Genomic DNA, 24,967 nt, shown 5'->3' with positions numbered 1-24,967 from the left:
AATATTTCCTGCTTGATAATTTTAGATAAGAATTCTATCTTGTTTCATACTTTTTAGAGCGCGATTTGCAGTAGTCGGGTTTTAGTTTTTGAACTTATTTTTTATTGCTTAATGGTACGGAAACCTTCGTGCGCGAGTCCGACTCGCACTTGGCCGGTTTTGTAGTTATAGTTGGTCAAGCAGATCTTGTCAGTAGAAAAAGGCGGCAAATTTGAAAAATGTAGGCGCGAAGGGATATCGTCGCATAGAAAATTTGAATTTCGCGCCTTTTTCTACTGACAAGATTTGCTTGACCATCTATACGTTACTATCTTAAAAGAGGGCGTAAAAACAGTTAATTAAAATGAAATATAAGTTTATAATACAAACTATTAAACTAGAGTTCGACCAAGATAAGTCTACAGAGATTTTGATAAGCCCACGTTTTAAACGTCAAACTTCTATTAAATTATGATGTATAAATAAATAACACTTGCATTGCGTGGGCTATCAAACTCGCAGACTTTTCTTGGTCTAACTCTAGGTATATAAGATACATTTTTACTTATGTCCTTTAGAGTGACATTCCATTTCCAACTGCAGCTGCAATACTGTTCATTTTACGATGGAAACGCGTTACTGCCATTGTCAATTTCCATAGAAAAATGAAGAGTATTGCAGCTGCAGTTGGAAATGGAATGTCACTCTTATATACCTAGTCACAGAATAAACAATAGTACTAGGTACAGAAGACTCACTCTCTAACAAAACGCGTCTGTCACGATCAGCACAGATATGGCCGCTAGGTGGCGACAGCGCCACGCGCGGCTTATGCTAAACCCCAAAATTGGGGCCGAACGGATGCAGTTTTAGCCACCTGTAGCAAAGCGACGGAATCGCGGAGTGAGCCACGCCTGCCAAAGATAAGACCTTAGCCAGATCGATTGATCGCTCCCGAAACCCCCATAAAACAAATTTCATCTAAATCGTTAGAGCCGTTTCCGAGCGCCCGAAATATATATATGTATAAATATATTAAATAAACAAGAATTGCTCGTTTAAATGTATTAGATTAGATAGTACATAGGCCTTTGAAGTTAAACTTAGGATTAGTACAGTAATGTGCCTGTAGGTAACGGCACATCATGCTAATCCAGCTACAGTCGCGCACACAAGCGTTACGGATTATAATATAATTTCCTATATAAGGTAGGATTTTACTAAGCGAGGATTAAGCCTAGGCGGGATTTAGTGCTAATTATGAGTTAGGTATTAAGGTAAAGGCTGTTTACCTTTGATTACCGTGTGTTTAAAATGCACAAAGTATATAAATATAGGTGATAATTAACAATACAATGGGATCTAGGGACCCTAGGATAGGCCTAAATCAAAATAGGCCCCTAGGGATATAAATATCTTTGGAAAACACCGAAAATAACCGGGCAAAGGTAACATTTATTAATACCGCAATAACCGGCGGCTACTTTACGACAACGATAATAAAAACGGCCGCCGGGACCACTGAGGATAGTTCTGTCATTTCATAAGTGGAGTTTTACAGTTGCCTGGGATGTGGGGTCCAGTAAAACGAATGTGGAATAGTTATTTATTTCCTAAATTGATATAAGTCTCCCATCTCGCCAAGGAAAATTCAAGCGTGGGATACGAATGGTTCATAGACATTTCTTTGTATGCTTAATTGCTTAACTCGTTCCTCTTTCCTGTAGACTTCGTAAAGTTAAGTTAGAGAACACTTACGACTCAAATTAGAAAATCGTCATATTCAACTCGCACTGCAGAACTAAGAACTGTTGACTGTGGTAAAAATCAACCAACGCGGTAATCATCAGATTGTGATTACCGCGTTACGTATATGCGGTAATCGGTCAAAGCAATATAAGTCTGCAAGGATTTTGATAGCACACGCAGTGCAAGTGTTAGGTATTTGTACGTCATAATTTCACAGAAGTTTGACTTTAAAATGCGTGTGTGCTATCAAAATCGTAGCAGACTTACCTTGGTCTAACTCTATTTCTGCATCGATGCGACTTTCAAACCTTTAAGAAAAGAGAGTACTTCCATCTTAAATGCCGGTAACTAACTACCCCTCTGGTGTACGGTAAACGGCAATCGACTAAACTAATCGCTTATTATCTTATTAGTATTACCTACCCCCTACACGTTTGCCTACTACTTCTTCTTCTTACTTGCGTTATTCCGCCATTTTGCCACGGCCCATGGGAGCCTGGGGTCCACTTGGCAACTAATCCCAAGATTTGACGTAAGCACTACTTTTTACGAAAGCGACTGCCATCTGACCTTCCAACCCAGAGGGGAAACTAGGCCTTATTGGTATTAATCCGGTTTCCTCACGTTTTCCTTCACCGAAAAGCAACTGGTAAATATAAAATGATATTTCGTACGTTAAGTTCCGAAACACTCATTGGTACGAGCCGGGGTTTGAACCCGCGACCTCCAGATTGAAAGTCGCACGCACTTACCGTCAGGCCACCACGGCTTTTTTTAAAGCAAATACCTAGTTTAAATGTGTAAAACCTTGCCTACTAAGTATATCATAAAAAGGGAACTTTTCTAAAATGTATTTAGCCCATAATATACATTTATAGCAATAGTGCTATATGAATGAGCACTGGCGTACGCGACAGTACCCATCAAGCGTGCATTTACTTCATGACATGATACAACCCCACTACGCTCCCCTCCGTATTATTATAAGTATAATGACCCGCCCCGGCTTCGCACGGGTTACACAAAACCTTAAGACGAAACAGGAGCTGAGATTTAAATATTTTAGGTAAATATACCCGTCTCGCTAACGGAAGCGGCTCCTAAAACTAGTGCGATAAGGACAAGGCGAAAAATTCCGCGTAAAACCTTAAGATTGAGGTTTCGTACTCGACTGTTTCCTCCTCCAAAACTTAACCAATCGTAACCAAATTTGGAAATCTAAATGATTATGAAATTATCTGTGTCGGACCGTTTTGCTTTTTTGGCTAATTGATATCAGTTTTGAATACCACGCCTCTCATTGCGGCATGGCCATTTTGGCCATTTTTGAAGAGTTCTAGCGCCTTAAAGAACTAAAATATCAAAAAAGCAAAACGGCCCGACACAGATATTGACTATTTTAATCTATGTTGAAAAAACCATTGCTCTAGCTTCAAAACCCACGGAGGAAACAGTCGAGTACGTTTGTATGGAGAAATGACCACTCCTGTTGGCTCTTAACAAATTATACACAAATTTACCTCAAAAATCACTGCATTGATAGGTGAAAACTGCATGAAAATCCGTTGAGTAGTTTTTGAGTTTATCGCGAACATACATACACACAGACAGACGCGGCGAGGGGCTTTGTTTTATAAGTTGTACCTAGTGATAACGTCGTAGGTACATACTCGTATATTAAAAAGGCCGGCCGCACACGCACAGGCTTTAGGTTACTTTTCGTTCATGTCGTCTCAGCTATGGCACAGAATAAATAATAGTACTAGGTAAAGAAGACTCACTCTCTAACAAAACGCGTCTGTCACGATCAGCACAGATATGGCCGCTAGGTGACGACAGCGCCACGCGCGGCTTATGGCAAACCCCAAAATTGGGGTCGAACGGATGGACTTTTAGCTTCCTGTAGCAAAGCGACGAAATCGCGGAGTGAGCCACGCCTGGCTATGGGTGAATATATGGTATCGATGCATTTAGTGTAATGCCCTGAACATAAGCACGCGCGCTAAACACAAGATCACAAGCGCGAAAGTGGTGGGGGGGGGGGGGGGGGGGGGGGTAGTTGCTGTGACGACATAAAGTCGGTAGTATAAACTTTTTTTTTATTTTCTTATAAAACATACCATGTGAGGTCTACGTATCTGAGACGACATGAGCGAAAATCTAGTTCTGGAAATCTTTTCGTGGACAGGCCCCGTCGCCCCCGTCTATATCGCAAGCATAGTGATACGAACAGGATACGAACGACTTATACCGTAAAACGGGGGGAAAAGACACGATTTTCAACTTCAAGGACGATTTTCGCCAATAATCCAAATGATAAAAGTAAAAAATATGACATGATTTTATGAGCCTTGGTTAATACTTCAATTTTGCATCTGTGAAATCGATTTTGACCTGTTTTCTCCATATCCTTAAAACGGGGTTGATAGACACACGAAAGGGGTGAATAGAAATATGAAATTTTAGTTGTCATAGGCATCGAATTCAGTACCCTTCCAAGATTATTCCCTTTCTAACTACAGGGTGTTGCTGACCATGGGGCTTTTCAGGGCTTGATTCTGCTCACTAAACTGAGCTACTTTTACTATGGCTACAACCCCGATATCCTGAAAAAAAATTTTTACTTTTTCATACATTTTGGCTGATCAGATGTCGACGTTTTTTATGGAAAAGCCAAAAAAAATTCTCCAATTTTAGGGTTAGTTTCGCGAGTAAAATCAAGCCCTGGAATTAAAGCCCCATGGTCAGACACATACTGTATAACACGTACCTTTGGCTTGACAGACCCCCTCTCCCTGTTGCTATGACGTAATATGTGTATGACCCCAAACCACTTACAATTGAAGAGTCCTCACGACCCCTGGCAGACTTTGTTACACTAATCTCACTTATAAAATGGCGTGGGAACTACAACATGGTCATTGAATTCTCTTATTTATCGCCGAAAATGGTATGGACGATTACCACTTCCCAACTCAGGGCGCATTCAAAAGGGGGAAAGAACGAACCAGACCGCGTAGCCAAGATGCCAATCGCTTACGCTCCGTAGCGATCGAAACGCAACTGTCACTGTCACACTAATACGGAAGAGTGATAGAGAGACATAATGCTTTTCGTTGTCGAAGCGATAGCGATTGTAACCTTGGCTAGGCCGGCTGAGTGGAATTCCTACGTGATGTACGCGAAGCCGGGACTGCCAGGAGACAACGATCTCGAGGTCTGAACTCGATTCAGAGTAGAGATGCAACGGATAGTTGTTTGACCGGATACCGGATACTCGGCCTAACCATCGGCCGAATATCCGGTATCCGGCCGCCTAATATTCGGCCAGCGGAACTATACCTACATTTCGGTTTTTCAGTTGCGTATTCCGCAGGTTTGACCTATTTCCTAGTAAACCTTCGCGCGGAGACATTTCTAATAGGTTCGAAATGAGTGCGCGTGGAAGTCAGTAGAATGATTAAATTGTTTTAAAATAATAAACAAGTACGATTATGACCGTGCCTGTTTCTTAAATCCAATTTGTTTACTCCGAAATCAAGCAATGTGACTATCCGGTATCCGGCCGGATAGTAGGTGACTATCCGGTGTCCGGCCGAATACTAAAATAATTGCCGATATCGGATACCGGATAACCGGATATCCAGTGCATCTCTAATTCAGAGGGCCTACCGTGAACCACGTTCGACGTGTTGCCTCCCTGTCACACTTATGTACGAATTTACAAGTGGGACAGAGAACGTGAAGGAACGTACAGACGTACAATACATACCAGCATAATACAGTCCGACTCGTGTCTCATAAATGATTTTATACTTAAGAGTATAAAATCATTACTATATATAGGTGTTATGTATTGTAGGGCTAAGGCCCTAAAAAATATACCTTTCTAGTTTCTGCTCGCCATTTGCGTGGGATGATGATGATGATGATTGATCAAAATTATCCTAAAGGTGACAGTCCATTTCCAACGACAGCTGCATTACTGTTCATTTTACTATGGAAATTGACAAAAACTGCGACGCGTTCAGTACTAGTAGTGCAGCTGCAGTCAGAAATGGAATGTTAACATTAGTCCTACCTCTCGATGGTACTAAATATCATCTTAATCGGTTCAGCCGTTTAAGCGTGAAGAGATAACAGACAAATTTACTTTCGCATTTATAATAATAATGGTGGTTAGTGAAAAACTGTGTACATGGCAGAGTTTTTCACGTATATTTCTATCTGCCGTATTCGAACTTCAAGATATTCACAAGAGACGACACGTACTAGATCCATTCTAAATACGTTATAGTTTAGATATCAACTAGTTCTCTTTTGCAGCGCAATTCGGGCAACCAATGTCACTTTTACGTTAGATAGAGTAAGATATCTATTAGATGTTAAATGGATTTCTCCTTTGGTCCGTTTTCATAACTATGGTTTTCGTAACTGGCTGCCAAAGAAGATAATTTTTTCCTATTTCATAATTAATTATCAAACAAGAATTTACTTTCTGGTTTCGTAATTGAGTTTCGTAACTGGTTATGAAATAAGATTTTTTTTTCTGTGTTCGCCTGGATTGGCTACGAAATATGAATTATTTCCTTTGGTCCGTTTTCATAACTATGGTTTTCGTAACTGGCTGCCAAAGAAGATTTATTTTTCCTGTTTCATAATTAATTATCAAACAAGAATTCACTTTCTGCTTTCGTAATCGAGTATTTTTTCTTCGTTCGTAATTAATTATTAAAACTTATTACTTTTTCTTTTTTCATAATTGGACATTTTCGTGTGATACACTTAGTACCTTTTTCGTACACACCTTTTTTTAAGAAAGACAAATTTAATGTTATTTTCATACTCAGAATCATGAGCTGATTCCATCCTTCTACGAAAAAGTAGGCATATTTCTGAAAATTTTCATACATTTCACTTTGTTTTCCATAGTCCATTCCGTAACCGCCGTACAACGCGTACGAACCTAAAAATAAAACTTAGGACGCTTTCTTTCTCCTAGTAGGATAGAAAAGAAAGAGCGTGATCCTAAGTAGGAAAATCATCAAATTGGAAAATAGTACATTATGCAACATGGGGCGTATGTTAATTAACTATTAATTTATTACGCCCCGAGTTACACACAATGGTTTTCATCACACTTGCGATACAAAAATGAAGTATAAAGACAAAAAACTGTTAATTATAATACTAGAAACTTCATAACTCCCTACGGAAAATGCTTTTTCTATAGTTCCCGCTAAGCATGCGTGCAATTCCACATTTACTGAGCGAGTGTGATGAAAAAAGCATTTATTGCACTAATCGATCTCCTTTGTTAACTACACTCGGCGTCAAAAAAATCGCACCTCGCCAAAAATTCGTTTCAAGCAAATATAGCTCTTATCTAATGCATTGTACCCTGACAATATTGGTATCATTTGAAAGCGCAATTAATAAACTTTGAAAAAATAAATCGTCATTGTCCGTAAAAACAACCATCGGCGAACATAGGCGTTTTGTTTAAAAAAGGGCTGAAATCCAATTTTAATCGGTCCGTTGTTGTGCAATCCGGGACGGGTATAAAATGGAGGGTAAAGGTTGGTTATGGTTTATTCGCTCTCCAGAGGTCACTGAGGTTACTAATGAACCGTTACAGCAAGAAAACACCCTTGGACATGGATACCAGGCCAGAAGGAGCAGCTCAAGAGGTGGCACTGCTGCAAACAAGACTATGGCAGTAAGAAGTTACTGAAAGATTTAACATAAGCGGTTTCCAAGTGCGTCGAGTCTTGCTGGGGTTCCAGGTGACTGGTGGTTACATCAGGAGCCCTGGACCTGGAAGACAACGCTGCTCTTCTGCTAGAGACAACCGGTACATTGTAACGAACTCTTTGCAGAACCGTTTCTCCGAGACTGTTGAGCTGCAGCAGCAGCTTCAAACAGCTCAAAAAACAGCAGTAAGCATCTCTACGATCGGAAGAAAGCCGGAAGAGAAGAGAATGTTGCCCCGTAGAGCTGCTACAAGCCCCCAATTAAAGCAATAGCATCGAATAGCCAGGAGGAAATTTTGCCGACTGCACGAAGATTGGACGTTTGAACAATAGAGGAATATCCTCTTTTCCAACGAGACGAGGGTGTGCCTTTACACCAACGACAGGTGCAGGGGGGAGTATAGGAGGCAGGGAGACCAATTTACGCAAGCCTGCACTGAAGAGACCGTCTGCTTAGGGGACGGATCTCGCATGTTCTGGGGCGGCATTTCGATTGACGAGTAAACTGATCTCCTGTGCATTTCCCGCACTGAAGGTGGTCACAGCCAGGGATCTCTGATTGCTCGGCGTTCCATAACGGTATTCTTGGAGGAGCATGTGATCCCATATGATGGTTTTGTGGGATCCAACTTCCAGTTTATGCATGACAACGCCCGCTGTCACACTGCGTTGTTTGTGTGAGACTAACTGTGGGAGGTTGGGATCACCCTAATGGAGTTGCCAGCAAGGAGCCCTGACCTGAACCCAATCGAACATCACTAGGATCAGCTAAACCGGCGGGTTCGGTCGTCTGATCCTGCTCCTGCCACTCTCGACAGGCTTCAAAACGCCATTATTGAGGAGTGGAACAACTTTTCTCAAAAACGCATCGTGGCACTCATGACAGTCATGACTGATCACATGGAAACTACTCGGAGGGCAAGAGGAGGCAGCACTAGGTTTTAAGTTTAGTTTTAAGTTTGTTTTTTCTGAATCTGTTGATTTTGTAGTGTTTTTATTCTTTGCAAATTTTAACCAGAATACACGTCGATTCGTTTTTCCTGAAAATTTTCTTTTTGTATGGGGTAGATCGTCCATTTTACGACATTTTCCAATAGAGAGTTTCATAACCTTTCAAATAAGGCCCCATAGTCTTATCTTGCCTTATATAATATAAGGTTTAAAACCGCTTGAAAGAAAAATGTTAAGATGTGCGATTTTTTTGACGCTGAGTGTAGTTACTTCAAAGCTTTCAACTCCTCTTTCACCACCTTAGGGGATGAATTTTCAAAAACGCTGAAATTAGTTTTCTTGTACTTTAATTTAATACCTTTTTGCAAAGTTTCAAGTTCCTAGCTTAAAATAAAATTTGCACCCCAAGACGAACTTTCATCCCCTTTTTGCTTGTTACTGTAGGGATATCTATGTAGGTACTTTTATTGTATCTAAGTTTTTTATTAATCGAAATTGGTACAGAAAGTGCCTCGATGTTGCTCTCTTCTCTTTTGTAGTCAATTTACCCAGCCAGTCACTCACAGGGTAAATTGGCAACAAAAGGGGAACTTAACTTCCACAAAAAATATATCGAAGTTAATAACGAAACTCGATTACTAAAAGAGTAATAAATTCTTGTTTGATAACTAATTACGAAGCAGCGAAAAATAATTCATATTTCGTAGCCAATCCAGGCGAACACAGAAAAAAAAATCTTATTTCATAACCAGTTACGAAACTCGATTACGAAACCAGAAAGTAAATTCTTGTTTGATAATTAATTATGAAATAGGAAAAAATTATCTTCTTTGGCAGCCAGTTACGAAAACCATAGTTATGAAAACGGACCAAAGGAATTATTTTTCGCTGCTTCGTAATTAGTTATCAAACAAGAATTTATTACTCTTTTAGTAATCGAGTTTCGTTATTAACTTCGATATATTTTTTGTGGAAGTTAAGTTCCCCTTTTGTTGCCAATTTACCCTGTGAGTGACTGACTGGGTAAATTGACTACAAAAGAGAAGAGAGCAACATCCAGGCTCTTTCTGTACCAATTTCGATTAATAAAAAACTTAGATACAATAAAAGTACCTACATAGATATCCCTACAGTAACAAGCAAAAAGGGGATGAAAGTTCGTCTTGGGGTGCAAATTTTGTTTTAAGCTAGGAACTTGAAACTTTGCAAAAAGGTATTAAATTAAAGTACAAGAAAACTAATTTCAGCGTTTTTGAAAATTCATCCCCTAAGGTGGTGAAAGAGGAGTTGAAAGCTTTGAAGTAACTAGTTAACAAAGGAGATCGATTAGTGCAATAAATGCTTTTTTCATCACACTCGCTCAGTAAATATGGAATTGCACGCATGCTTAGCGGGAACTATAGAAAAAGCATTTTCCGTAGGGAGTTATGAAGTTTCTAGTATTATAATTAACAGTTTTTTGTCTTTATACTTCATTTTTGTATCGCAAGTGTGATGAAAACCATTGTGTGTAACTCGGGGCGTAATAAATTAATAATTAATTAACATACGCCCCATGTTGCATAATGTACTATTTTCCAATTTGATGATTTTCCTACTTAGGATCACGCTCTTTCTTTTCTATCCTACTAGGAGAAAGAAAGCGTCCTAAGTTTTATTTTTAGGTTCGTACGCGTTGTACGGCGGTTACGGAATGGACTATGGAAAACAAAGTGAAATGTATGAAAATTTTCAGAAATATGCCTACTTTTTCGTAGAAGGATGGAATCAGCTCATGATTCTGAGTATGAAAATAACATTAAATTTGTCTTTCTTAAAAAAAGGTGTGTATCGTTTTACACGAAAAAGGTACTAAGTGTATCACACGAAAATGTCCAATTATGAAAAAAGAAAAAGTAATAAGTTTTGATAATTAATTACGAACGAAGAAAAAATACTCGATTACGAAAGCAGAAAGTGAATTCTTGTTTGATAATTAATTATGAAACAGGAAAAATAAATCTTCTTTGGCAGCCAGTTACGAAAACCATAGTTATGAAAACGGACCAAAGGGGATTTCTAAGTCATACTCGTATCCTGTGGATACCGTTCAAGAGTATTTCCAGAATCGCGCAAATGTCAAAATTGACAGGTTAGATCATAAACAACGATACATTGTATTTTACAAGCTTTTATTTAGTTTCACCTGACCGTTGTCTGTCTGTAATCAAATCTTGCAAGTTAAATTTGATTCACTTCCCGGTTTCCGGATTGAGCTGAAATTTTGCATACATACGTAAGTCGCGTGACAATGCAATATTATGGTGTCATCGAGCTGATCTGGTGATGGAGACCGGAGGTGGCCATAGGAACTCTGTGATAAAACAACGAAACCTAATTGTGTTTGGGGTTTTTAGAATTGTCTCGATGAGTATTAGTTGCCTGTGGAAAACAAAGTACAGTCGGCGATAAAAGCTTGTACCAAAAATGAAGTTTTTGCCAACAACTTATTATTAGTATATTTTTTTGTGTTCAATTAAATCTTTCTCTCACTCTAAATAGTGTCTAACAGTAATGAACAAACAGAAATTCAAATTCCGTCTAATTATATTAGTAGAGATTAGTAGGGTTGACACACTGTCACACCGATCACGTTACCCCTTTGGTCTCGCTTTAATCGTCTGTGAACGCATAATCGACTAACAATTACAGAGTGACAACCCTATTGTAGTTAAAAAGACACTTGACTATATTGAATTCGCTAATCCCTACACATTCTCATCTTCACTCTGATAATATTTGCCCATTCTAAACCGATCCTTATTATAAGTGAATATGGTTTAAATTTGAATGAATTACAAATAGGAGTTTGCTAAAATTTACGCTCGATTTCGTAATAATGATTACTGATAAAAACGACGTATGTTGCTTTTAGCGTTCATTGCAAATGCAACTTTGTCCGTATAATGTTAAAGTTAAGAATAGTTTTGGCAAAACAGCTATGGATTTGCGAGTACAATCGTATACAGTTTCAGGGGTGGCACAAAATAAATTATGATGATTGTAATATATGTTAGAGTGGGTTAGAATGCAATCAGCAATTACATTTAGAAGGTCGACATGGTGTTTGGGAGATTGTTTAATATACGGAGTGTATAATTTATTGGGGACAAAATCGAGACTTGTGAAATTGCGTTAATTAAACTAAAAAATATGATGAAAAAGACTCGGAAAATGCTTTTTAAGACTTCTTTTTATTTTAAAACGATGTGGCTAATTAAGAGTCACACGATCCTGGGCGCCGCCATACATTCAAAGGTACATTCTCAGATTATTGGAAATGACTATTGTTTGATAATTTATTTTTTTATCTTTTATTTTAATTAAAAAAAATACCGTTACATAATTTCTGAGAAGTAACCCTACGTGGGATTTCTGGGTTTGTCCAATGGCTAAGATCACCCTGTATAGTAATGTATAGCAACGAAATCTACAGACATAGATATAATAGGGTCATTGCGCTATTTTCCATCCAGCTCTAGTTTTCGTCCACTTGACGAAATTTGAATAAGTATGAACCTACATTGCTGCACATATTTGGACTTATTGTTATCCTTAATGTCTAAACAATATATCTATTACATAAAAATGATACTTCGCAAGTAGCAAATTAAAAATGAAATATATTATTTGCTAATCCGTCAAGTGGATGAAAACTAGAGCATAGACGGAAACTAGCGCAATGACCGTTACGTTAAAGTTTCATATAATTTATGTACCTACGTCTTTTTAAAATGAGAATAGAATAGAATAAAATAAAACTTTATTTTATAGATGGTCAAGCAAACCTTGTCAGTAGAAAAAGGCGCGAAATTCAAATTTTCTATGAGATGCTATCCCTTTGCGACTACATTTTTCAAATTTGCCGCGTTTTTCTACTGACAAGATCTGCTTGAGCAAGTATATATAACACGTAACAACGATTGTATGAGAGCGGTACCTGTGACTCTTAACCCAAAAACCTTAACGTTCTATTTTTGAAGTTAATCAAAATATCATACCCACATAAACGTATCACATAACTATTATTATGCTTCTGAATGTTTAAGCATTCGTTACACATGCAGCGAGCGAGCGTAGCGAAGGGTCGTACAAAGTCATAAATAATTCAATACACTTTTAAATAATTCTCACTTCAAACATTAAGTATATATGTTCTTTCACGGCCTCCTAGCCTAGTCGATAGTGCCTACGAAGCAGGAGGTCCCGGGTTCGAATCCCGGTAATTGCGTTTATTTGTGTGCTTATCACAAATATTTGTTCCAGGGATTTTTTAGATGTTTTCATTGTGAATTGAATGGATACATTTTTGGTAAAATATTATTTTAATATTTTACTTGAAAGACATTCGGCGCCTAGGGTTTCCTACATGTATACTTTTGCCAGCCCTGGTTTACAATGAATTACAACATTGACAACTAGTGATAATCAGAACGGCTACCATGAGTCGATTTGGCGTTTACGCTAGCGACTGCGCGAACTCGATCACAGTCCATCTCGCTCGCTCCGATGTACAGATGCGATCAAATTTAATGTCAACTCCTGGTAGCAGTACTTGACCGCATTCGACATTTAAAAAACAAACACCGCTCGTAAACCGCCAAAATTTGAAAGGATCGTTCGAAATTTAAACTCCGATCCTATACACATCCACCATTCAAATTCATGCCACATCTCGGGCAAATCGAAAAGAAAACTATTCGTTTTAAAAGTGGTGTGGGCTATAAAACCGTGTGTTTGGGAGTCAGGAGGAGCTCTCAGGCCAGGGGTGCTCATAAATAATTTAGAGTAATACACGACCGAAGGTTGAGCGCTCATGACTTCTTGATGGGATCTCGGGTGTGGACTTTCGAATTTGAGGCCTTTTTTAAATTTGCCGCCAATTGTTTGTGATGACTGGATGTTGTAGAAGGTTCTGTTATTATAAACTACTTATACATTGATATAATTTCTTTTTATTTTGTTAATTAATGCGAATGTAATACAAAAGATTAATTACGGGGTCATAATTAAATGTAATTTCTTAGTCTGGTTTAATTTATTGCCCGTATTGGATTTATACACTGTATATATTTTATATAAACATAATATAATATAATAAACTACCTGTTTTGTTATTTTATTATAATATATAGTACTAGGTACCTCCTTAATTAGGTAATATTACAAACAATTATAAATAGCCCGCATATAAAAAAATCTAAATAAGCAAAATTATTATTGTTTTTTTGGAGGTGTAAGTAATAATAGGGGTTATTACTGCAATATGTTCTGCCACCAGAGTGCAGTACTATAGTCAGACCGTAAAAAGTCTGCAGCGATTTTGATAGCCCACGCAGTGTCATTTTAAACGTCAAACTTGTATGAAATTATGACTTATACATAACACTTACTCTGCGTGGGCTATCAAATCCGCTGCAGACTTTTATTGGTGCGACTATAGCTCCTCTAGTAAACCATAGAGTAACTTATACATACTGTGCCTTAAACTGTTTTTTGACAAGTTTGCACAGACAATAAAATATGACATTGATGCATTAAGGCGGTTTGTTAACAATTAAGCGCCTACCGGGAAACGCGAAAATCGACAGTTACCTAGTTATCTGCCTCTTTATCGCTCATATATGCAAGAGTGATGGAGAGGTAAGATAACGAAATTTCGATTTTCTTGTTTCGCGGTATACCCCCAGATTGTGACGGATAGTGGTAGTGGCGCCCCCTACGCACAGTTTCGCGTAATATTCCCTATTAAAATACGCGAACACATAGTGTTTTCAAATAAATTTAAGTAGTGTTTAAGCTTGTAATCAACTTTATTAGGTAATTGCTTACCGTTTAAGCCTTAGTGTCATATACCGGGTGTGGCCTGTAACACGAGCAAATAATTAAAACAGATTGTACTCCTCAAACGACGACACTTTTGTTCAACAACTTTTAAATATTATGAAGTATTTAGAGTCCCTATTTTTCATACAAAATAAATATTACCTGCAATGGACGCCATCGCCACGCCATATCATTGTGATTGACGTTGCTTGTCACGCCTTAAACATAGCAAAATTCGCAATATAATATATTGCGTCTTAGAATAAACTTTAAAGTGTATTAAAAATCAAACCACAAGTTATTTTTAAAAGTTGCTGAACAAATGTTGGTCAGTATGAGGAGTACAGCTTACAGTTAAATTTTTTGCTCATATTACAGGCCACACCCGGTATATAAAGGTCAATTCATAGCTGTCAATATTTACTTCTTAACTTACACCGACTATATTGACCTAAACTTTACCGTACATTTTTCTGTAACAGTGTTGGCAATTGTCAAAGGTTTTATCCAGTATATTTTTCCCTTGTTTCTAGTTTAATTCTATGGGATTTTGCGTCCGCGTTCAAAAAGTAAAAAAAAAAATGGGTTGCACTCCGGCGTCCGGGAGTGCCGGCAGAAGTGAAAACTCAATGACGCACTATGTATAATTGAAGTTAACGCCGTCGTCGTCGTAAATTTAAGAGTTACTCTTGTCGGTGTAGCTCTCTCCATTTGACTCTATCCAGGGCCGCCTCCTTGATTTCCTTATACGACATTACAGCTACCTTTTCTTTTATTTGTTTTATGTAGCTTATCCTCGGCCTTCTCCTTCTTCTCTTGCCTGCAATCTTACCTTCTATTATGTTGTTAAGGACAATAGAGAGTGGGAGAGGGAAAACAATTGGTCATCTTAAAAGACATGGACATGACGCTTTTATAAATAACATAATACAAGGTTAACGCCATCTAGCGTTATTTCGTCGCATTACTTGAAACCCCTAAGCACATCACTGTTAGTACTCGAGGTATTTATATTAGTATATACCAGTTAGAGGGAAACTCACTAGATGGCATTTAAATCGATCAGGTCACGTGTCCGTCTTTACGTCTTACGGTCACGTGACACCTGTTATGAGTTTAACATTTTTGTGATGGGGAAAAACTAAAGCCGCTAAAGAAGTTTTCACTGTTTGCACTATTGGCAAAAAAAGGCCTAGTTTACCCTCTGGGTTGGAAAGTCAGATGGCAGTCACTTTCGTAAAAACGAGTACCTACGTCAAATCATGGGATTAGTTGTCAAGCGGACCCCAGGCTCTCATGAGCCGTGGCGAAATGCCGGGATAACGCGAGGAAGAAGAAGGCAGGATTGACAGTGTTGATATGCCAATTCTGTAAAAAGCCCATTGTATCTACCTAAAGGGGCCCACTGATTAACAGTCCGCCGGACGACATCGGCTTGTCAGTTGTTCGGAATTGTCAAAATTTTGTTCTAACTGACAGGCCGATACCGTCCGGCGGACTGTTAATCAGTGGGACCTCTAAGTAATCTGAGTACCGTAAAATGTGAGTAGGGTCAAAACTAAAATTCAAACCTCGATAACATTTTATTTTTACATATGAAAACTGAATGGTGTATATAATAAGTGTTCCGGACGTTTGTCTTTTAGTTTTTATTTTTTTGGGTAGTTCCATTTCATTATAACTTTGACGATAAAGAGGAAAACCCACCTCACCCCGTAGTGCCTCGTATTTGGGGTGAGAGGGGTTTTCATACAAAGGTGATTTTGGAAGATTGTTGGATCGATTTTTAGGGTTCCGTACCTCAAAAGGAAAAAACGGAACCCTTATAGGATCACTCGTGCGTCTGTCTGTCCGTCCGTCTGTCACAGCCAATTTGCTCCGAAACTACTGGACCAATTAAGTTGAAATTTCGTACACATATGTAAATCTGTGACCCAAAAACGGATATGTAACGTCAACAAATGAATTTTAAACATAGGGGCTACTTTTGGGGGGTAAACCATAAAATTAAAAATCAAAGTTTTGCAAACTATGTCGTGTTACATATCAAACGAAAGAGCTCATTGTGAGAATCTCAAATATATTTTTTTTATAAATTTACGATAAAAATTTTAGAAGTTATTCAAGAAAATAGACAAAAAATGACCATTCCCCCCCCTCTATCTCCGAAACTACTAAGTCTAAAATTCTGAAAAAAAATACAAAAAATAGTCCTTTACCTAAAGATGACAGGAAAACTTATTAGAAATCTAGAGTCAAGCGTGAGTCGGATTTAAAAACAAAAATGCGGTTTAGGTTTTTTTAGGGACACAGCCACAATACTTTAAGTGAAACATGATGTAGACAGCTATTGCGAAGGCCCTAGGCCGATATCCGCATAAGGCCGAAGACCCGAAGCGTCCCGAAGAGGCGTGCCTTTAGCTTCAAGCGTGAGTTGGACTGTAGATAAAAAAATGCGACTAGGCTGTATCTGGCACACAGCCGCAATGGTACTTGTAGTACTGATTGATTAGGTTACTAGGTATTGTCACGTGTTTTAAAAAGCACTATACAGGGTGGCCAAAAAATAAACTAAGTGTATTCCCGTTGCCGACGTCGCGAAATCGCGAAGAAAAATTTGGCTGTTTCATACGTTTTGGCTGGTCCGTTTTCTATGGGAGGATACATTTTTTTTCGCGATTTCGGGTCCCATAGTAAATGTTGCTCAGTAGGTATAATCCCAAAACCTCCCTGGCTACGGGAATGTGCGTATTTTTTGGCCACCTTGTAGGTATTATCTCTCTTCGCAGCTTCGGCCTTCGCTTTTAAAACACTTGCGGAAGTTGTAGGAAGCGCGACCCGTCGGACGCTCCGAGTTTTAAGCTCTACGCGGAGCCACAGAATAAATAATAGTACTAGGTACAGAAGACTCACTCTCTAACAAAACGCGTCTGTCACGATCAGCACAGATATGACGGCTAGGTGGCGACAGCGCCACGCGCGGCTTATGGCAAACCCCAAAATTGGGGTCGAACGGATGTACTTTTAGCTACCTGTAGCAAAGCGACGAAATCGCGGAGTGAGACACGCCTGGCGGAGCTCGGTCTTCAGTCTTCGCATTTAGACACTTGTACTATTGTTCGGCATTTAATTTCCTATCAAAGCTATATACTTTGCATATTTGCAGAGATATAAGCCACCACACCAGAAAACTTCATATTACATGTGTTGAAAACTTGATTGACTCATTCGGGTTTTTCAAGACGTTTCACTCACGTCACGTTACACGTACAAAAAAAATTGTTGAAAATTGTGTGATGTACGGAACCCTTGAAACGCGAGTCCGACTCGCACTTGACCAGTTTTTTTATTTTTATTATGCATATTACTATAGCTCCATTTTAAATTGGAATACATTATTTTTGTAGCAGTAGCCTTAAAATCCCTTCTCACCCCCCTCTCAAACCTTCTCTCCCCATTCATAACCCACCTCTCCCCGCGAAACCTACTCACCCCGTTTTACGGTATACAATATGCATTTATATAAAGTTTGACTTATTTTCTCCAGGGTGACCTGTTTGGCGGTCTAAACGACGGGCTCCTAAGCCGCGCAGAGGCCCTCGCGGCGGTAGACATCAGCAAACACCAGAGCGGACCTCAGCCCGGACCCCTGCCGCAGCTCAAACATGACATGGTGTACCACCATGGGGTCGGCGGACCACCGCCGCATAACGCTAGACCACATCAGGTATTATTGCTTTTGATATAGTTTAAAAATAAGTTTTTGGCAAAAATTTCATTTTTAGTACAAGCTTTTATCGCTGACTGTACTTTTCTTATGACAGACAACTAATACTCATCGAGACAATTCTAAAAACCCCTAACACAATTAGGTTGCGTCGTTTCATCACAGAGTTCCTGTGGCGTCCTCCTGTCTCCATCATAAGATCAGCTCGATGGTACCATAATATTGCATTGTCATCCGATTTATTCACCAGTGTCTGATCCACAACAACCTTGCTGGTTTTGATGGTGGGTTCCTTCTACATCGAGTGGTATCGTCAATCCAAGGTAAAATATATGTAGGTATCTAACAAGGCTCGCAAAAATTTATCCACACCTCCTGGGATGGACCAAACTACAATACGCATTTAGGACCAAATGAAGGTATTAGCGCATTTTTTGGTTCTAATATGATTGGCCTCAAAACGACAATCGAAAGTGAAATAATGTACGGAAATTATCACGATACTTTTCTTAGCATCTGTCATCCTGAAACACTTTATTTTTGTTTGGCGTTTGTCAATGTACGATTGTCATCTTGGCTACCCCAGGACACTCTTTAATCGAACCCCCGTTAATCCAAAAATCGATCCTCATAAGGGCAACATCAGCCATCAGCCGAGTAATCTTCAAAAAGAAAAAAAAACACTTAACTGGCGAAAATATTTCACCCCGACATTAGCCCGACCAGATGCAAGTCTCAAGGCATATGTAGGGGCGTAGTCCCAGAGGACTCAGGCACGTAGGGGAAGGGATACAGTACAGTAAAAATTAGATAATTTTATGCACTACAATATTGTGTTCCGCCCTTGCGATTTTGTTTTTTTTTATTCAAATGCGATGGTGATTTGTGCTCTTTGGTAATGCAATGTTTGGTGTACTTAATGCCTCATGTTGATAATTTTTAAACAAAATTAAAAATTAAAAAGCTTTCTTGATGTGTTGCTATCGATTTTATTACATTAGGTTTGTTGTTGAAGCTTTAGAAAATATTTAAACTTGAAGTAAATATTAATTCAGATTCCCAAAATGAAGTGGTACCTAATACCGAATCATCATATAATACAGTATACATTTAAATAGTAATAACGACCTACAAATGTTGTTGTCCTATGGCACCCCAGAGGTGCAAAGGGCCTTCACAAGCTCGCGCCACGCCTTCCTATCTTCAGCGACCATTCTGGCCTCGCTCCAGCTCAACCCGACCGTTCGTAGGTCGTGTGGCTCACTTGTGACGGACCGCTGCCAAGAGTGTACAGGGCGCCCGAGGCCACGGCTTCCGTCCGGCGGTTTCCAACCGAAAGTGATGGTTGCGAATGACCTACAAATTGGTACATTTAAATCGTCAACGTACATGTGACAATTCTGCAGTTACATTAATGCCCTAAACTACGGCCTCCATGTACGAATTATCATTTAATACTGAAATTTAAACAGATCGTCCACTAAGTTAGCCAAATGGAATTAATCACATTAATAAAACCTTTCAAAGAACAAAAGAAACACCTCAAATCCCCAGATTAGAATCAAACTACAATTACTTTTTTCGCCTATAAGAATCGAAAGAGCTCCTGATTTTCAGTGGAAAAGGTAGAAATGATGTAAAAGCTTACAAATAAAAAAAATTGTACACTTTAAATAAAATGACCCCAATACAAGTTTATCACACCACTGTAAAGCACAAAAAACCAATTCTAATAAGATCTAAATTCAATTTGTTCAAATTTTAGTGCTAGTCGGCACCGGAGTCCCGCAAGGAGCAATTCTGGGTACGCTCCCTGCACCATATTTACAAATTAGGGTTCCGAAATTGCTACTGTTGGACCCGGGGGCGATAAAGCACAGGTTACGGGTTCCATACGAGGGGACTATATTGACTGTAGTCTTTATAATTGGTAGTGATACAATGATATAGTGTGATGGGATTGCTATGAACGCGGTTTGAAGTTGTAATTGATTAAGTAAAGGCGTTTGACAGGGTGTGTCGCTTTAGAGATTAATGTTAATTTAATTTGCTTTTAAGGAATTTGGGATTGTATCTTTTGGAATGGAATTTTAATTTTAAAACCAGATAGGGCCCTATATAATGATACCTAATTTATTGTATACTAACTTCTGCCCGCGACTTCGTCTGCGTGAAATTATAAAGATGATGTTTGATGTAAACTATACCATGTCCTTCCCTGAGCTTCAAACTATATCCATAGGAAATTTTAGTACAGAGGAAACAGACAGACAGAGTTACTATCGCGTTTTATAATATTAGTAGGTAAGTAAGGATGTAAAACTAAATTATGTATAAATATATGCACTATTATAATATAAGTTAAGAATTCATACGTCCAGTTACAACCTTTAAAAGAAAACAAATATTAGAAGTGTAAATAACACAATACGATTCTATTCGCTAATTCAGTACCTAAGTAGTCGTAAAATATACGTAGGAATTTTGCTACTAACAAAATCACATAAATTACATTTGCGTTCTCAATATGAGATGAAAAAGTCACCAAATGTTTCCAAGAAGGCATATTCTTTACGTTCATACAAATGTCTTATCGTAGAATAAAATCCAATGCTTTTATGCTCTTTCGAAAGTGACGCCATAGAGACAGACTGCATTTTACTTTATGATTATTTACTGCGAGGGGCACCATCGACAATTTTATGGGTACCTTTATTTTTATAGTTGCAGTACCAGGGCCGGATTTACGGGTGTGGGGGCCCAGGGGCAATTGAAAAGTGGGGGCCCCTCCCTATACGCCTATACCGGGTGTTTCCTGGAACACGAACTCAAACTAAACAACATTTGATCAGCGACTTTTAATGTTGTTTGAATTTTAGTACACTTTAAAGTATATTCTAACGAGCAATGTATTGCGAGAATATTATAACTGTGGGGAGAAGACTGATAAACAATTGTCAATAAAACGGATTTTAAGGTACATTAAAAACACTATTTAGTTTGTTTGGAAAACAATAATAAATAAACGTAGTTTAAACCTGTTCCAGCTATATTTTGCGTTGTCTGTATCTCACAACGGCAATTGTCAAAGTGACCGATAAGAACAAAACATATCTTAGCTGGAACAGATTTGAAGTATGTTTATGAATAAGGGGGTCTTTTTTTAAAAGAGTTGTTAAGCAATAATTTTACTGTTTGAAGAGTAGAGTACTCTACTCTACGTATTAATTTATCAGGCGACATCTGGTATATTTTTCGAGTCAATTTTTTTTTTCTCAAGTCTTTAAACATTTATTGCCACTAAATTATATTATTTGAACAAATAAATAATGTATGATGTAATTACTTACGTTGCAATAACATATAATATACTTAGTTTAAAAAACTAAATTAACGAGTTAATTGGAACTTTACGAACTTTTCTGGACGAGAAATCGTTGATTATTTCGCCGAAATCTAGCTCCCGAAGTAAATCATTTTCAATACTAAGTAAAGCTAGCTTCGATAGCCGGTCTTGTCCCATCGTTGTTCGGAGCCTATTCTTTATAATTTTCATTTTTGAAAATGAGCGCTCTCCAGTGCAATTCGAGACCATCAAAACTAAGTACATTCTCAGTGCTATTTCAATGTTTGGGAACGTAGCTCTGAAATTTTGATCTTCAAGAATGTGATAGTAAAAAAGTTCCTTAGTTTGATGTTTTTCGCAATCTTTTTTGTATAAGTTTATCAAAGATACAAATTGAACTAACTCGTTACCAAGACTAGGCTCTAAATCATCTTTATATATTTTCACCAATTCCTCTGCAGCAGCGTACAAATTCTTGGCATCCATCTCCTCTAGGTGGTTAAGAAATCCAAATCTCGAGCGAACAGTTTCGTATGCCTGCAATCTTTCAGTGAGCGAAACACAAAGTTGATCAATCACTGGAAAAAACCCAGATATTTTAAGTTTCTCTCTTGGCGACAGATTTGTGTCTTGTGCTGCTACATCACCAATTGAAGTCAACTTCACACTTCTTTTTCTAATGCGTGGCTGTATATATTCATCAGTTTTGGATAATAGTTTCGCTGCTTCTTCGTATTTATCGAAATCGTCCCTTTTAGATTTAACGAAAGACGACAACGACTCCAAAGCACGCACAGCTGATTCGAGGACCATTTTGGGGTCTTGTAAAATCTTGTTAGTCGCATTGAATCGCTCCAAAATGTCATTCCAAAAAATGGCATATAGGGCGGTTTCGAGACTGTTCATCTTACCCAGTAGATGTATAGCTTCGTTTCTTACGATATCTTTCTGCTCCCTGTCAGAAGATATGATAGTTAGAGCTTCTTCGATTTGCGAATATCCCATGACAATAGCTTTCGTAGCATCAGCTCTACATGACCAACGAGTATCGCTAAGATTTTTTAAAACTAACGATTGTCCGCTTTTTTTCTCCGATAATTTTTCAGCCAGAATTTGGTAGCGTTGTGTACTGGCTGTAAAAAAGTTATATAAATTCTGAACGAAATTAAAGAACAGAACGGCGGATGCACAAGAGTTAGCAGCTGCCTTTCCAACTAAGTTGAGTGAGTGACCACAACATGGTACAAACGCTGCTAAATCATTTTTCTGCAAAATAAGAGCTTGCATTCCTTTGTATTTGCCACTCATGTTTGCAGCATTGTCGTAAGATTGACCACGGCTCAGATAAAAAATGTAGTAAAGCTGTTGCTGTTGCTTCACCTGTGTGGCCGCAGTTTGGTAAGAAAGTAAGAAATCGTTCTATTGGCCTCGATCCTTCAATATAACGAACAACTATCGTAAGTTGATCGATATGAGATTCGTCGGGAGTAGAGTCAACTGAAACCGAATAATACTTAGATTTTTTAATCCTTGCTACGATTTCATTAAGTACTTGATCACCCATGCAACTTATCAATTCTTCACATATCGTAGAGGAAAGATAATTGACGTGACCGCTCCCTTTGTTTGCATGCAGCTTTAAATGAGTTGCCATTTCTCGGTGAACCAATAATCTCATCATCTCCTCGAAAAGCTAATCCCCGTTCAGCAATGAATTTAATCGTACTGACGATAGTTCTAAGAATCTTTCGCCAATACTCAATTTGTTGTGCCTCTTGTATCGCCAGCTCTTGATCGATACGTCCTCCAACTTCTCCTCGTTGCACTAAACTCATTACTGACTCCAAGTGAGCCTTCGAAATCTCATGTTCGGAAAGACGTTCAGATGCATGTCTCCAGTCACTAAAGCCTTCTCCACTTAGCTTCGTTTTTTGAGTGGACATTAATTTACATGCGTAGCAGTATACTTTCCCCGTAGTTGGTGAAAAGCAGAGCCAAAATCTATTGACAGTTTCTTGATTTTTATTGCGACGTGTGAAAATACTCTTTGAACATTTTCGAATAAGGTTTGTCTTGTCTCTCGACTGGTCTTGGAGAACTGAATTCTGCAAAGAGACTTCATCACAATTTTGCAGTTTTGTAGAACCTTTCTTCGCCCAATATTTGATAATATCTTCTGTTATGACGTCAGGCCAAAGGCCAATGTCATTATCGAAACCATAAATTTCCCCATCTTCTTGAATGCGGATACAAGGTTTTGAAGATTCTACGGTGTCCTTTGATGCAAGAGCTGTCTTATCTTGACTACAACTGCTAATAGCCACATCTTCATCTATTACTGATTCTGGTTTTTCAGGATCTCGCGGGAGTTCTTGTTTAGGTGTCGGTGTAAAATACTTGGTCAATTTGGATATTTTAGCAACATTTTCTTCACTTTTTTTTTCTCGTTCTGCTTGCAATTTTCTCTTATGCGATCCACTAGCGTAAACTCGAGGAATTTTATGACGATCATTCATGATAACACTGAAAAAAAAAATCCTAAATAATAGTAATAATCGTATAGCCGCAGAAACACAAAAGGTACCCCTTTAACTTAAAGATTTATGGAAAATTCCTTCTAGGTCTCATCGTGTATTATTATAATGTATAATAAATAATAACAACGTTGCTAGGTATAAACACACGAAAAATAAATTAGCAAAGAGTGATAACGTCATTTCTATACAGAATGATTTTATTGTCGCTAACAAAAATGTGCGAGGTGATTACGCAAGCCATATTGAAGAACTTTTAGAATAGAGCCAAATCTGAAATCCCAAAAAAACTGGCTGATTCATAGATTTCGGCGAATCAAAGGCCTTTCCGCGAACCACTAAGATCGATCGACTATTTCCCTCTCCATCGCTCGTATATGCATGCACGGTAGAGAAGAAAATAGTCGATCGATCTATCGAAGTAGTTCGCGGTAAGGCGTCAGAAGTCAACATTTTGTATGAGGAGAAAAATATTTTTTTTTTTCGGATTGCGCAGATGGGCCCATAATAAAAGTTGTTCAGTACGATTTACCTAATCATCGGGCACAATTTCGCTAGCCACTAAAACTCACCCTGTGTATTCATTTTATTAATAGAATTTATTTCTGCGACTTAAATAAACATTAGTGAAGCTACTTACATGAAAAATAATTTAATACTTTACTATAACAGCGTGCGATCGGCTAACAATAAGTTGCAATGCAGTAGTTGCCGTCCGTGTAATATTGAATACTTACCTATTTCTTAGTTAAATTATGCAAGTATGTTGTTAGTGTATTACAATCTCGTTGAAATCAATGAATATAATAATTAATAATTTCAATCAGAAAAACTACGTTACATTTCATCATCTTTTAAAGAATTTATTATTTAAAGTCGCATATCGATAATCTAGAAAAGAAATGTAAATTTCATAATTGCTCCATGAAGTAAACGAAAAGGGAACTTATTATATTATAACATAGCTGAACATTGAACGTACTTACGTGTGCTTGTATGTTCAGAAGAACATTCACTTGTTGAAAAACTAGCTTCCTTTTTTAAAAATAAGCGGGGATTCACC

The 24,967-nt window shown here is 38.2% G+C and overlaps 1 protein-coding gene across 2 annotated transcripts in view; it reads left to right on the top strand.

Annotated features, from left to right (window-relative positions):
- LOC134678748 (inhibitory POU protein) overlaps nucleotides 1–24,967 on the top strand; it is a 97,379-nt gene that overhangs the window by 60,008 nt on the left and 12,404 nt on the right. For both annotated transcript variants that reach the window (XM_063537442.1, XM_063537441.1), the window contains exon 3: nucleotides 17,845–18,024. In XM_063537442.1, coding sequence (XP_063393512.1) covers nucleotides 17,845–18,024 — 180 coding nt within the window. The remainder of the gene's footprint in view (nucleotides 1–17,844; nucleotides 18,025–24,967) is intronic.

Source organism: Cydia fagiglandana, chromosome Z, assembly GCF_963556715.1.
Source record: "Cydia fagiglandana chromosome Z, ilCydFagi1.1, whole genome shotgun sequence".
NCBI classification, from domain to species: domain Eukaryota; kingdom Metazoa; phylum Arthropoda; class Insecta; order Lepidoptera; family Tortricidae; genus Cydia; species Cydia fagiglandana.
This window is presented reverse-complemented; position numbering and strand designations above follow the sequence as displayed.